At 35.1% G+C, this 17073-nt stretch overlaps 1 protein-coding gene across 1 annotated transcript in view; it reads left to right on the top strand.

Moving 5' to 3' along the window:
- The first annotated feature begins 1028 nt into the window (after positions 1-1028).
- Positions 1029-17073, top strand: part of LOC124369147 — a 29772-nt gene continuing 13727 nt past the window's right edge. The window contains exons 1-2 of the mRNA XM_046826927.1: positions 1029-1163; positions 12033-12178. Of these exons, the coding sequence (XP_046682883.1) occupies positions 12037-12178 (142 nt within the window). The 5' untranslated portion in view covers positions 1029-1163; positions 12033-12036. The remainder of the gene's footprint in view (positions 1164-12032; positions 12179-17073) is intronic.

The raw sequence follows: 17073 nt of genomic DNA, 5'->3' as shown, positions 1-17073 counted from the left end.
GTAAAAAGCTATGTTTTCATATCATGACGGAACTAGTATATTTTATTTTTCTTTTACAGTAGGATGGTCACAATCTCTAGTTACCCCCTGGTTAAGCCCTTGGCTAGTGCTAAGAGCGTGAATTGGGAAACTTAAAGTAGTACAAAACTACTAAACAGTGGGCGAAGAAAACATCTGTGGTATGCGGACGTTGTGTTTTCATCAAAAGTAATAACAAAAAACAAGTACAAGTCAGTAATATTATGGTGATAGAGTACAGTATAAATAAGACTATTTACTTACTTGTATGTAAAATGATGATTAATGGCGTTTAACTTCGTGACAACATTCACGAACTCTTTACGTTCTCCGGTTTGAAAACTAGTTTTATTTTCTTTAAACTAATTTACAGTTTTAGCTTAACGGGTTAATATAAATTTGTTGTTTACAAAATTGAAAGAGCTGGATGATAACCGATAGTAAAACTGTATGCGGTCAGAGTAGGCGGTTTTCAAGCTAGTCAATAGACTGTTATTACAAATTACGTTCACGGTGTACTTTGTATATTTTAGACAAAAATAAGCATATAATTCAGATAGCATAAAATTATGGTCTAGTTTGCAGAAGAAATTCACATAGGAAGGGTTTATATGTAACCTTGAATTCAAGTAAGATATTGCATAAACGCAAGTTCCCAGGATCAGGAGTACTTAAGAACTTTATGCTTAAAGGTGCATAAAATTAAATCTCTCTAAATTGTATATAATTTCTAATAGTTTCCACACTAGTAAATTAACGATTGCACCCCTGCTAGCCATACTTTGTACACCTCTGTCATTTGAATTTTCTCTCTGTTTTCATTTCATGGATGAGATTAAACCTACTAGTGGTTTCAGTCGATTTGACCTTTAAACTTCAAGTTCCTTGTAAGTGATAGGCAGGAGAGGCCGACGCCGCAGTAGAGTCCTAATTTCGTTATAATATCGGTGAGGATGTACTCACTTCCCTTTCCTCGCACCTCAGCAAGGATGGCACGATGTGGTGAGTCCGGGGTCTGGCTCCTGGTCCTCGGGCAGGGAGAGGGCTTTCACCGGTCAGGCTATATAAGCAACATAAGCGGGCCGGCCTCAGTTTATTGTTGGTCTCTGTCCTGTGCCGTAACGCCCGCACCGCCTCAACACCAGGTGAGCAAGTCGCTTCTGTGTTTATAGTCCATTTTGTCTTGCGAACACGATGACGAGAGATCGCAAGATTAGCTATAGTTCCTCCCCCTTCGTTGCTTTTTATGTACTTCAAGGAAAACTTCGACTTTGATTTATAAATATGGTTTATCTTAAAATTATTTAAAAAAGTGTACGACTTGTTATGTTCATAACATTTAAATATAAACATGATTTGTGACTTATCTTAGATGAAATTGAAATGTTCTTAAACAAAAAAATCTTTATGAACTTAAAAACTTTACATTGGTGAATTATCTAGTAAAGTTAACATGGTTAACTTTCCTGTACAATTTCATTGTCTTTATTATTAATGGGTTATTTAAAATGGGCACCATTTTTCGTATTGTGTGTTATTATAAAATACATTCTTCTGTTAATCAATCCTATCCATTTTTATATTTGGTTCCAACAAAAACGTAAAGTTATAGAACACAAATTTTCAATGAAAGGTGGTGGCATTATAAGTGTTTCCAACATGGGTTATTTAAAAAAATTGCAATTGTTACTTAATTAAGAATGTCTAATATGTAGTTTAGGATTGTGGCAAGTTAGTAATGCTAAATAAAGTGACTTCTATCTGTGGCAGAAATAAGCTTAAATATACAAAATTGCTTTCAAAAATATGTTTATAGATCGCCGGCGACTCCGAAGGACTACAGAAAAATGGAACGGAAAAGTAGGAGGCAAACAGTTACGGTAGAGGGGCTGTCGGCACCTGTAATCCATTATATTATACTGTATTGCGATTGTATTGCGTTGTCTCTTTTTGTAGTAAACTATTACAAAAAATATAATATCAGAGTATAATTATGAGTAGTTCATTTTAAATTTTACGGTTTTGAGCATTTAAATTCACATTTAATCTCATCTCAAGATGAGCCGCATCGCTAACAATACATAAAGTATAACAGTTAGTGTACTCAGTGACGTACTAAGTGACAAGGCGGGATTGTGCTGCTAAATATAAAACTGTTTATTCCCGAATTCAGCATAAACAACAACAATAATAATTATGGTTGTGCCCCAAAATGTAACGGCCTAAGCGTTGGCGTTGGTACTCAGGAGTCCACATTTTGATGACCACGTCCGCACTGCAACTGTCACTCGGGAAATTACTCTTCTACCCATTCGAGTCGAACCTAAGCTCGAACATAGTCGAAATTTGTTGTGAATACTAGTTTCCCTTGAACTAAAATTTAACAATCCCTTATTATAAAAGAAAGAACATAATATTTACTTAATAATTCATATAAATGATTAAGTAAATTCAGTAGCAGAATAAGTTATCGTGCAAAAGAATAAGTCTAGTTTTACCAAAGTCATTTAAATCACAGTAGCCCCTGGCTCTCCAGCTGCTAAACACCGCTGCCTCACCATCAATATCCTTGCAGCCTCCGACTTACCGACTGCTAAGCACTGCTACCCTGGCTTTAAATCCTAAACATACTTTGAACATACGTTTATGAATACAAAAATACATAATTGTATTACTTAAATATTACGTTGTCCATTCCAAAACCCGTTTGAACAAAACCAATATTTTATAAAAAAAAAAAAAAAAAACAATGTCACAATTCTACATTTCCAAGAAACTCGTAAAAATGATTGTTCCTCAGAAGTTCTCTCTGAACGGTTCATAGGTAATGCTCCACGACCAGGTTGACATTATCGTATCTGGCATTTCCATTGTCGAAACCTGTTAGGCTTTTTACAAGATTGCTATTAATATTTTAATTTAATTCTTAGAACTTTAACTATACAATTTGATTAATAAAAACGAATAAAATAAAAGCTTTAAAACTACGTTTACATATACAATATAATTGTGGTCAATGGAAATATTGAAAAACTGTCGTATTTTTAGGTTTCTTACTACAAACATGAAAAATTGTTTATGGTGTTCATGTTATTATTCGTGGTGTTCATGTATGTAAGCATATTCGGGCTGACTATTTTGATCTCTTGACATTTGTGGACACCCTGACCCTGTCAAACGTTTTCATAGTAACACTTAACTCCATAGTTACAATATGAAATAAAGTAATAAATTTAACTTTTATTGTGTTATGTGCACTTTAAAGTTTTCCGATTTCGTTGTTTTTGTACTAGAATTGATGTAATTATGGTACAATATCGTGTTCTAGATTTACTTATATTGGCGTATCCTCTAACCAAATACAAATTTAATACTGATATACTCAGTGGTATAAAGAGCCAAACAGGAAGAATAGACGGTAGATATGATGGTGTTGAAATACATGACTGTTAACAGACTCATCATATCTCGAGCGTAGAACCGTTGTACTTACTTGTTAACGGCTATTAGCAATTGTTGCGAAGTTGCCAACATACACCGGAATTTCAAGTGTGTATTCAGCCTTGAGTCAAGTTACCACATCGAAAGTTGACTTTTCTTATTCTATGCTCAGCCTATTCTAGGATGACTACATGGTTAAGATTGCAATGACAGTCACTTAGCCTTAATTAAAACCTTTTTAAAATTCAATGTGTAGTAGTACACGTTTTTGACCAATTATTTCACAGCTGATTCTAATTCATTTGTTGTTCTTCATTTACTTCTAGTTTTCGTCAAGAACACAGGGTATTTTTAAGAATAGATATATTGATATTGAAATAATAACAAAAATTAAGATACTTTTGTAATAAATCGTATGTTTGAGATAATATTGTAGCCTAGATAGAGGCTTAAAATTTATAACCCATTAAACATAATCCAGATGGCAGTGAATCCATTGTCTGGAAATTTTCCCAGACTATTTATTCCCTCCCTCTCCTAAAAAAGTTTAAAATGACTTTTAACTCTTAAGAAACAGCTGTGAAGATGACTATATTAGTTTTGTGTTCCTTACTTAATTCTAAATCTTAATCCATATTATACTTGAAAATTAATTTTTAAAAGGTACTTTTCATTTTAAAAGAATGATTTATATATGCATTCAAACCTTTTTAGATTTATATTATTGTTGGTAATCTAACACACAGTTTTTAATTTTTTTGAAATTAAAATCTTCAATCGTGAATATATATATATATATATATATATATATATATTACAAACACCTAACTGAATTTGGTCATAACGTTAGAGATTTAGAAAATTATGACGAAACATAGGAGAACACGGATTAGGAGTTAACATCGTTTTTATGGAGCAAAACAAGTAGCTCTTATAACTTAAATCCGACTAATATTAAAACCCCACGCAAAAGCAAGGGTTATAATAAAGTATGTTTGACCCTTTCATTACCAGACTTTATCAGCCTTCATTGAACTACTTTGACATTTCAAAATATCATTTTCAAATGTCCGGAAAATACTGTTTCTTTCAGCATAATACCATTGCCAAAAACAAAGCTCAAACAAAGATTGAATACTCTTTTTCCAATTTCGAAGAAACTTGATACAACCCTTTTTATGAAGCTAGATTGATTATTTTATGCCACAATATGATCGGGGTTTAATAGGATTTAATCCAAATTTGCTTAATCGGCTACTTAATAAACAGCTTGACAACAGGACATGTTATATGTCGAATAAACAAGCATAGGCCTGAAACTTCGTCCAGAGTTCTTAGCCATACATTGATTAGTTTTTAATTAGTTTGTGCGTGCTTAACCTAATTCCTTAAGGAGTTTGACAACTGAAGAAAAGGTTAGATTCCAATTACGTAAACTCAAATTCATATAATAGAGTCAAACGTCAGAATTCATGTTATAAGTTCAAATCACCGTCACTAATAAACTTAATTTTATTTTGACTTCAAATTTCCGTTGTTTTGATTTCTGTACCACAGTAATAAACGACATGAAGGGCGGACAAATTTGTAAAGTTCACGAAATTATTGTGCGCGAGTTGTATAACAATATACAATTGAGTTTGAATCACAGGAACAAAATGAAACAGAAGACCTTATGGCAGTATGTAAGACACTTGGCTACTGTATTGTGCATGTATTTCTTGTAGTGATGTGTATGCACGAGTCAGGCGTGTCTGTGTGGACGGATAGTAAATATTCCTAAGAAGAAAGAACTGTTGAGTAATTTTCTTCTGTCACGGTTTCGTGGAGACAGGCAAAGGTCGTGGCGACTGAAGGTGGACTGATTTATATCCTTGGGGTCCTTGATGCAACGCAAATCATCGTTGAGTGGTGAGCGGCAGCAGATTGCATGCAGGGAAAACTGGATGTATTTATGCACGTGACTTTTGTCGCCTTCCTCGCGATGCAAGAGCGACACGATGATGTTTGCAATATGAATAGTATGAATGTTTAACCTTATTTATGTTATGTTTCATTATCAACAGCTGTATTAAGGGACTTGTTTTACTTTTTGCCACTATTACGAAATTCCTTTTCTGTTTCTTTCCATTGCAGTATTATACATATTGGTTTGCAAGTTGAGATAATAGGTTGGTGTTCAATGAGACACAAATTTTAACACAATAACTATAATTTGTTTGTTCGATCTAACCCCAAATATTTATGTTAACTTGACTCCCAATAATAGAACAATAAATTGTGTTACTGAAATAACAACATTTTAAAAATTTATTTGATTCACATTTTTTTCGCCACATCAAGCATTTTAATCTGGGGGTTATAGAAATATGATACAAAAAACAAATTAATCTACTAACGATCTAAAAATCTTACATTGCGAAACGAGGGAAAGCTAAGTAACGAGGGAGCCTAAAGGTGAACCAAGATTTGTTCACACAGACTAAAGCTCGGTTCCCTAAAGTTAGCACTTGATCCAGATATTACTATTAGTATAATGGTAAACTCAAGATATACCATTGTGGAATTTGAACAGTTTAATTTGTTCAGAAATAACATTTCTCATGAACAAAAAATAAAGCATTTTTACTGTTTGAATAAACAGTATTTATTCGATATAATGTCCCTTAATATTGGTTAAATAATAGTAATAATCAAACATTTTGTCAGTTATCGAATCTTAACAAATAGGGTTACTGTAGTGTAGTACCTGTAGCACATTGTTTCAGTTCACGTCCTTGGTTCCCACTTGTTTAAAACTAACAGCAAAAAGTTACTATTCGTGTTTCGATTTCATCCTTTTGCTTCGGGGTACTCCTCTTAATTGGGATCTTTAGTTGTAAAAATTGTTAAGTCTAAACCTCTCAACAATACTTAACTTAGTGAACATTTACTGAACGTATAAATTACATTACTGAATCCATCTCTGAGCTGACTTGGATAAAATCGTCGTCATATTAAAACAAGTACGGTATTGAATATCAGGGAAATTTGGCTCTGGAAAATCATAATTTGTATCATCAAGCAGTAACACGCTCACTGTTATGTTAATCCATAAAAACTGAACAAAAGGGACGTCAAACATCTAATTACATTAGGCAAAATATTGCCTGGATTTAAAGTCATCTGGATTTTACTTTTTCCTTTGGAAGGAAAATAACACTGTGTTGGCTTGTTATGAGGCCATTTTGGTTTCAGTATTAACTTTTTTCTCTTGTTCGATATACTGCACGGATATGATAGGGTCTGCTGGCTAGGCAGGAAGTGTGTCCGGCCCCGACCGCTTTGCCTGAGCCGTATCTCCTGCAGTTCGGGTCCATCAAGCGTTCAAGCGTTGCCCTCTGGCAGTCGGTAGCGATTAGCTTCCGAATATAGCTTACCAACATGGAAATACCAGTTGTGTCTTTCTACAGTAATTGTATTGTTGGATCTCGGTGAAAAATCTGTGGCCTAGTAGATATCTCCTGTTCTTACATTGGATACTGGAGCTAAGGCAAAGAAAGAACTATTCAGACAAAACAGTATCCTAATTTGTCTGGTTTTTTATATTTGTATACAAAATACAAAAAAACATTTTTCATTATAGTGTTTCACTTCTTTTTTAAATCGCTCTTATGTCAAAATAATTACGTCATACCATATGTTTTACGGTCGACACCATTCGACAAATTTGAATATGCAAACAATAAAAACTCATACAATGAAGGCGTATATGTACGCAAATAAAGCATAATAAACCTTCACATGCAGTTTCATATTAGGAGTCCAGAACCAATTTCCAAATAAAGGTATATAATGATGAACACAATCAGAAAACAATATGTTGATTGTTCAGCACATTTCTTCTTTGTCATTTTTATTGAAATCAATAGATGCTTAATACGATGTCAGGTTTTGAAAGCGAGAAATATAGAATAAAGTAAGTAATTGTTCATTGTTCAAAGTTCATTATTGACGATGACTGGATGGTTAAAAAGTGTGAGAACGCTTGTTTATGTGGCCCAAAACAATCAGAACATTGTAAAAGCTGAAATTGACATATTTACTAGACGCAGAATAACGAGGCTGTTAATTGCCAACATGGTTAGTTACACGTACTGTTCTGCATAATTAGAATACACATACATACATATGTATTCTAATACTCATTACCGGTACTTTTGTAATGACAGGATGTAGCTTTACATCAATACCGTACTGTAAATGTACTAAATGTTTATTCGATTATGAAAGGTATTCCGTGTAGATGATTGATTGATTGTAAACCAGTTCAGCAGCTGGCAGTCTACAACATGACCACTTACTTACTATCACGATGATATTCACTGACTGGGCGGTGCTCTTGCAGCTGCGGCAACCCCACCCCAGCTAGCCACCGGCGAGTATCGGTCCGCCCAACCGAGACAGGCGAGTCGACCTGCCCCAAACAACAGGTCTTATTACGTAACCGGCTCTACTCCTTCTCATCAATAAATAAGACATGGTACTTTCACTCGCTTTCGTTGGGCGAGCCACTTTCTTCCCTTGCATATCTCGACACGTCATCCGGTGCGCAATGTTCACCGCGATAAACCTTAAAAAAAATATTCTTTTGCTATAAAGCTATTAAGGTAAAGGTGGCGGTTGGAAAAAACAGTGATACGTTACGAAACAATAATTAAAAAATATCAATTTTCGAAATATCATAATGAATCATTGACTTTTATCTACTTAAACTTAAACTATAACTTAGTTATGGAGAGTTAGTTCCTTCTTCCGAGCAATTGTGCACCAATGCATACTGAATATAACATTTTGTTTACTCTAATTTCAATTATAATGGCTTTCAACTTTGTAATTCTTTGTTATAGGTTTTTGTCCAAAATAAAATAATTATATAACTCTTACCAGAAACAAAGAGAGAAAGTTCGTTGTAAATATTATGAAACAACTGTTTTCAAAGACTTTTCCTTCAGGATTCAAAATCCCTTTTTAAATGATCCGATATTATTTGGCCCTAGTTTGCCTTTCAAACTTGAGATATTCGAAGAACAAAGCTGGCATATTTTGATTATTGTGAGTTCGTATAAGCATAATTATGGCACATTCAAATTTATTCAATAGAAAAAGTTAACAGGTTTTGGACATTTGCCATCGTTACATGTTACAAAAGTATGTTATGATGTATTATAATGTGGTTAAAATACACTATTAATTTTTGATCAATTGATGAGAAATTGTACATTTTGAGAGTCGCCAAAGCTAAATGTGAACGACTAGCTTAACCGACGTTCTTCGTGGATCTCCTTACAACCACAGAGTCACGACTGGCGCTGCCTCCCAACATTCTCGCTTTAACCAAGGCACAATTGTTGGATCAACACCGCAGTACTAACAAGACCTGTTTTATAAATGATTGTTTTTAGTGGGGTAATTCTGTGAAACAGTTCATAGAATACAGAAATCTTCGATGTACGATATAACATCGTACTACGATTTGTTTACTGTGAAATACGAGTAGCAATCCTCTTTACTTCCCACAGTCTAAGTTGAATACAGCGCACAAATTCGTTTTTAATAAAATATGCAGTATAATAGACAATCCTCACCTAAACGGACACTGAAGCATATCAACAGGAAACAAAGAATAAGATACAGTTCCACGCTAAAAGTATCATGTCAAAGATTTCTCAATACTCTTACCAGAGACACATATGTCCCATACGATAGTACATAATGCCTCGTAAGAGACACAATTTATCGACCACTACGGCAAGTTCATGTCCGTCCAAGCTATACATTCTCGTCTATAACCACCGTTACCCAAGCGCAATGATAAAGCAAAGCACCGGTGTGTCGGTAGCCGGCTGGAGCTAGTTTGCTGCCGGAGGCCCGGTATATTGCGTAACGCGGATAGCGATGCACACGTCGCCACACGACACAGACACACTGCACTCACTTTCTCTCGGCTTTCACGACTTGCCGTCCCCGTCCTCCGCTTCGCGTCATCTCTCGTCCCGATTGTTCCCGAAAGGTCAACACGCAACGTTAGAGACAGACAGTAGTGCCGAGAGGGGATCCAGCTGATCGTCCCCACAGTGAAAGTACCGGATGATATCGTAGTGACAATGCTGCCATCGTCAAATACGTACAAGGATCTTTTCTGCTTATTTGTGGAAATATATTATTCGCAGTTCCCACCTTCTCGAGAGCCACTCTTCCTTTCGTGACTTTCACAAAGCATCTGAAAGGTCACATGTGACTTCACATTATTAGAAATCTTAACGTCAAAATACACTGGTTAGCCCATTGGAGCTACTTAAATGACATATTATGACTAATCCTATAAAATTGTGGTTGATATCTCCATAAATGTCGAAAAAAAACGAAGCTAAAATATCATAATCCCAGAATACTATAAATGAAACATAAAAAGTTATGGATACGTGGATATTATAATACTATTAATATTTTATTATATTATGTGCATAAAACTGGAGAACATGTTTTTAGTAAATTTATGCACATTTATTTACGTTTAAAAAACGGGACAGTATTTGACCTATTGGTGCAGTGTTCCATGAATGTAAGCGCCTACAGCCATGGGGTACGAGGCCAGGTACACGGATAAGACAAAGGGGGACTTTATGGCTCCTTAAAAGGCCAACTGAACGGCGCGACAGCTGAACGTTGGATGCAGTGTTACAGTTATACGGCCTTGAGGCCCTTGGCAGCCGCGTGGCTTTCTACAACTTCTCTGTCTCTCCGCTCGGTCTCGCCCACTTACCTCAGCGCCAACGCCGTATCCTTGGTGCGGTAATGTGGCTCTTTATGTCTTGTTGTGTGTGAGATGTGGTCACTCCACAGCTGTGGACAGTTCAGCTACTTGACAGATACAAGGTCGCATTTAACGCGTAATCCGCACTGTTCCAGACCCCAAACTCTGGTCGCCGCACCGCCCTCTATTACACTGAACAAGACACGCAGAAAAGTAAAAAAGATTAAAGACGAATTTAAATTTGAAACAAAACGTGTTTATAAACAGCGTTCGAAAACAACGTTCTCTATTAATACATACAAAATGTTTTAAAAAACGAGGTTTCGAAGCAGCAAAGTAATGTTCATAAACACAGTTTCTTGTCTCCAAACAAGGAGAAATATTGTAAGATGTTTAGAAATTCTCTTATTGTTTAAGAATTAATAGTGTGGCCACAGGAATCATTTTTCATGAACATAGTTATGGCCGGGTTCTTTCTCTTAGTCAGCATTATATTTTTTTCGCAAATCGTCTACAGCCTGTTCGTACTCCACTTGTGAGTCCCGGCGTTCTGTATTGTTCACTACTTGTTCTGCATTTCATTAAAGTATCCGTCGCTTTAGCTTTATTATAAGTCCATTTCTTAGCGTGCTATTGCTACTTTTCGGCCTGCAATAAGTGAAAACACCATTGTAGATAACTAAAAGTCACGGCTTACGGTTACAAAACTTATGTTCTTTAAATAATATCTTTTTATTTTGTTATCCTAACAATCAAAATTGAATTAAAAAAAAATTCTACAATGACCATGACATTGTCGTTTTGTGCACACTATTTTTAGCTGACTCAACAATCGCTTCATTAATTTCAGAAAATATTTAATGAAATGCGGTAAATAAAACACACAGTTGTGAAGTATGAGTACTACAAATTATAAATATACTAACCCCAAAAAATTATTTTTTAATTTTTTGGTTAATGATACTCCGAATCGTATTATGGTTATTAATGGGATGATTGCTTTTACTGTACCAAATGTTTGAACAAATGTTTTTCTACGAATACTTTTTAATAGTTTTCTGAACATTTAGGCAGTTGAAACCGTCTTTGTTAGTCAGTTAGTTGGGTGTATTATTTTTAAAGGTGTGGTTAATGTCAATACTTTTTGGTATTTTAAAACCTATAAGAAGTTTATTTTATTTTTAAGGCGATTGTGAGTATCAGGAGAATAAATCAAACAATTCTTGAAGATGACGAATGACTAAAAATCCTTTAAACAACTCAATCATCCGCTTATAAACAACGTTCTTAAACCAGTAATGTTCAACCATACGAGCGCCGATACTCACAGTGCAAAGTTTGCTTGTTGGGTGAAGTCAGTTAATACATCTGCGTCTGTAATATTCTGCGTTCTATACTATTTTTGGCCTAATTTCATACAAAGTTTTAGGTACTAATTCAAACTAAACATCAAACACGGGTTTGGACCTTCTCATACATTTGTCAGGTTTTTAAGGTTGTGTTTAGTGCCATCTTCATTTCGAGAAACCAACTTGTTTTGACTTACATATTCTATTTCTTACAAGGCCTCTTTTGTTATAAAAAGAACTTTTTTACAAAAAGAATTACTGCTTCTTTAACAATGATATATCCACGAAAGTACAAGTGTTTATTTAATTTTTCCAGAAAAAGTATTAAAACCGATAAAACTTGTTAATTAAGATTACGGTTTTTTCTCTTAAATAAAAAGTATTGTTTACGTGTATATGTGACATGTGTTGTTATTGACGTGTTCCAGAAGAATGCAGGTGCTGTACTACACGTTGGCCGTACTGCTGGCCTGCTGCCTGGTGCTCGCCGAAGACAAGGACAAGGACGCCAAGACCAAGGACGAAGACAGGCCCAAGGTGTTCAAGCGTCTGATCCCCGCGGACGTTCTCAGAGGTAAGGCATGCAAATAAATATGCTCTTAACATTATCCAGACTATACATCTTCCTTTCGTAAACTAAACTTCCAATAAAAATATCACATTTTGTTATTCGATTTTTGCAATAGGTTTTCGGTCTTCAAATACTATGTGAACTTAATGAATCAGATATAAACAGAGATTTGGTGATTTTCCTAAATATTTATAATTCTAAACATTTCAGTATAACATCAAAATAATGTTAAAAAGTCTTTGAAGCTGGATCTCCCGCACAGACCAGCGATCCAAAGTATGGGCGGAAAATACTAAAAAGAGATTGGCCTCCCCTTAAATAATGCAATCATAGATAACATACAATCTTTGATGATACAGCCTATAACTTTTAGCTCAACGAGATTTGATTAAAACGTGTAATTGTTTAATCTTTCCTGAGCTATACAAATTGTAAAGATGAACTCGAATAGATACATAATATACGTTCATTCAAGCACTATCATCACTATTTTATAACAAAGCTATATACCAAATTTCTCAGAGGAATGTTTGTTTGGTACAGTTGGTGATCATAATATGGTCAAAGTAACACGACCAAATAGGTCAGTTGAAAGGGACGCGCCTGAAGATGGACGGTGAAAGGTCAGATGAAAGCTTGGTTCCAGTTAGAAGTCAGAGGTCAAGAAACCTCGGTGTCTGGGACAGAAATGTGAGAACCGTTATTATTAGTACGGGGGAATAGGAGGAGAAGGCACGCCCATTGAAATGACCTTTGAATAAATTATCTGGTTGAAACTTCGTTAATAAGACACAAATAAAGAAAAGATTGTTACGTTTTGGGTTTCAAAACACACACACACACACACACACACACACACACACACACACACACACACACACACACACACACACACACACACACACACACACACACACACACACAATGACATTTAGTTGTTGGTTTGTATTCGAAACATTCTACAACTTACGGTTGTGTTACAAACTGACACGGTTTTTTGTTATCTAGTTAACATGAGGTGACACTATTTGTAACATGTATTATTGTGCTACACAAGGAGACACAAGTTGTGGTTTTCATATTTCCGTTAATATAATGAACATTATTTTGATAACGACGTATTTCACAAGTTATTCCACACAACCCCTTCACAAATATCTTTTAAACACGTTCAAACTAATAGTGAAAAAAGAGAAGAACAAATGGGAAAGAATTATTTTCCTTTTGTGCCCCGACTTGTCGGGTAGAGTTCGAATTTCACTGCATCTACTGTTCGGGTGGAATACAATTGCGTTGGATTCTTGGGTAGGAATTATGCTCAGCACGAATCTGCTTCCTCTCAACAAGAGCCGCATCAAAAAGACGGTGCCGTTTATGTAATGCAAATTTGCAAACAAAGAACGTTTGATGTAAGCAACACTACGGTTACACCTCTGTGTTGACTAAACCGTTATATGTTGGATGATGGAATACTAATGAGGGACATCGCGCCGTGTGCAGCCGACGTGATCTGTTTAAGAGCCGGCAGCAGTGACGACTTTGTGTTACCCTGTAAACACACTTTTACGCCTTCATTTATAATTTTATAGTTATGGGAGATGTCTAGTTTTAAAGATTAAAATAATACCAATTACTAGAATTTTTCCTACTCAGCGTATATTTTTTGAATATTTAAATAATGAATTACAAAAAGATATGATATTTTTTTCTGAATGATATCAAAAACTAAAAAAAGCCCTTTGGACGCGCATTGATTATATCATGAAAACGAAACAGATCTCGTAATTCTACGACTAACAAAAAGTATGTAAAAGTGCTTGAAGTTTAACATTGTTTTCTTTATGGAGCTAAAATCAAGATGACCACCAGTATACCTGACTCTTAAGAGGTGACGCATGAGAGTATACAATCTATTTTAAGTAGTCTATGGTTATCAACGGTCAAAGTCATTTAGGTTGGCTACATTAAAATAGACGTTGTTGAATTAAGGTAATTAAATAGTTCAATCGCAATTGGTGCGGAATTGATTATCTCAGGTTATAGAATAACTGACGTTAAACAATATAATTTCCCATCTCTCATTGTTTAATTTTCAGTGATTTATAAAGAGCGTTCTCTTGAATTTAAATTTCAGTGCTTGTACTGCAAAAATTCTAAAATATACTTATTATCTACAACCCACAACGCGTTATATGTAAAGTATTATGTCCAATACAGTCATTTGAAATATATACACACCGAAATAAAATCGCTTTCAAGAAGTAACTTAAGTGATTCTTAGTTTTGTCAAGGTCTTCAATATGATATCTCAGTCACGCACGAGCGAACGTTGTGTGAAAACCGAGTCGAAATCAATTCAGCGGTTGAGGTGAGGGCAGAGTGAGCGAAAGTTCTGGGACACGCACGTAACCGACGTCTCTAAGGCACAAACTATATTGTGCAAAGCTGACGGCGTATTAAAAAATATATCAGAGTAACGCTCGTACCTTCTTTTCTTTGTCCATCAGTATCCCCCTGTTATGTTAGCACTATGTGAAGATGTGTAAATCACGCTCCTGTAGCCCTGGCCGGCTCATGGGTAGTGAGGTAGACAGAGTATACGAAGACACCCTCAGATAAATTGTGTATTATATCACCGAAGCAACCGGTTTGTACACATTTTATTTGTATAGTCCCACTTCAGTTTGTGATTTCTGATCAAATCCATATAGTACATATTCTTGACCTAAAACTAACTATTTATAGCCAGTGTACTATACGCACACCTTCTTTACCGCAGATCTACCAAGTTACAATTTGTAGTTTACAATATTAAAAATATAAATCAAGAATAAAGAAAAATAGATTGCCAATATTATTCAATCCAATGCTATCAATATGCATTCATAATAATTAAGGAAGGTAAAGAGTCTGGAGGGTATCATGGGTTCCCGGCGTTGTAGTCGTGGAGAAATCATCTACTGTGTTGATATTTCACTTACCAAACGTTAACGCTTGAATCCAACGCGTTTAGTTGTAATTTGGATTTGAACTGTACTAAAAGTACGCAGATGACAAATACCGGCACAGCTTCTTTTGTCATCTCATAAGGTCTTGAACATTTATTTTTGTGTAACATTCAGATAACTTACTCTCCACAACAAGGCCGAGTCGGTTGTATTGGCGGCCATATTGTTAAATACTTTATGACCTTATTTTTAGTTGTAGAAGTTTAAACATATAATTAATATGCATCCAACATTTTTATTCTGTTCTATTTTTATTGTTTCCTCACAAAAAACCTCAAACCTTCCGTACCCATCGTTTAAAGATTCTTTGTGAAAATATATTTGTTAAGTATAATAAGTATAACACTTTTTACGAACTAGGAAAACTTTAACGTCTCGGATCGAATATTGTAATATTGTATTCAGTCCGAGACCTAATAACTTTCTTCTAGTCCGAAATCAGTTCGGTGCATTATCAAGATTACGACCGTATATAGCACAATGTCGTTTGTAGTTGGCACTGGTCTGAATTAAAAAAAGAACACAACAATTACAAGATAAATACGTATGGGTTCTCTTCTAAGTGATTACTGTGAAAACCCCGAACTTCCAGGAAACCTCAACCGCGGTTTTAGTAGTGGCTCGTGCCAACTGTGACGAGTGACATGAAATATTGTTCCAAGAAAGCAGCCACGACAGGTATAATCAATTTACAGCCACCTCCGGCTAGCAAGGCCGTAGTAAATTAACAGATTTCTCTATCATTACCTCTCCTCCTCAGAATCCCCAACATAAAAACCAAGCAAACAACTGCCGTATCATTTTATTGGCAATCGTTACTCTCAACAGAGGTAAAACCTATCCATGTACATTATATTTATGTATTTCTAACATTTTTGGTCCATAGTGACTATAAATTTACATGATGAGCATATTTTTGAAAGTGTAGTCTGTTGAAATCTGTCATTTTTAACGCAAATGACTAGGACAAGTATAAACAAGACATTTACAATGAATGAACAATACTGTTTAGAATGTCTAGTATATATATTAACGTATATATATATATATTTATACATATTTATTACATAAATTTTCACATGAAATATCATATATCTATTAGATTATATATATATATATATATATATATATATATACAGGGTGGAAAAAAAGTATGGAAACGCTTTCACTAATTTTGTATGGCTTTCACTTATAACAAATTAAATTTTGTACATCACCACTTGTATTAAGAACCTAGTTTTTGAGACCAGTGGGGATATTTTTATCTTTTCAGGGGGTCGGCCCCGTGAGGAGTCGGACGAAAATCTTAAATGTAAGCATAGGCCGAGTTTGGTATCAAATTAAAGGTCTAGTAAAAAGAAACTCATTTACCGCAAACCGCACTTAAAAAGGTTTGACCCTATCCAGAGTACGGGCCGTTTGAAATTTCATAAATAACGTTTGATTAATTATTATTTCTCCGCAATTTCACAGTCTCAAGTAAACTGTTCTGACTGAAAATGACACTTTATGGAACACAATTATCCAAAAGAATTTAATTAAAAATTATTTGTGTATTACAAAAAATAACCATACCTTTTAAATGAGGTGCTCAAACTGCTCTCCGAACACTTTTTGGCAATGAGCTAGTCTATTATAAAAACCTACTGCAGTCACATTTTGAAGCATCTCGGGTGTAATTCTTCTTGCTTCTTCTAATAAACAATTTTGTCAGCTCCTCAATGTTGGCTGGTTTAGTTTTATATACATTATCTTTTAAGAAGCCCCACAAAAAGAAAATCTAGTGGATTAAGATCCGGTGACTTAGCCGGCCACTCAATGGTACCCCTGCGACAATCCAACGGTTAGGAAACACTTCATCTAACAGATTGCGCACCCGAAAATAGTAAT

Source organism: Homalodisca vitripennis, chromosome X (assembly GCF_021130785.1).
Source record: "Homalodisca vitripennis isolate AUS2020 chromosome X, UT_GWSS_2.1, whole genome shotgun sequence".
Classification (NCBI taxonomy): domain Eukaryota; kingdom Metazoa; phylum Arthropoda; class Insecta; order Hemiptera; family Cicadellidae; genus Homalodisca; species Homalodisca vitripennis.
The sequence above is the reverse complement of the archived record's forward strand: the minus strand, read 5'-3'. Positions and strand labels throughout refer to the sequence as shown.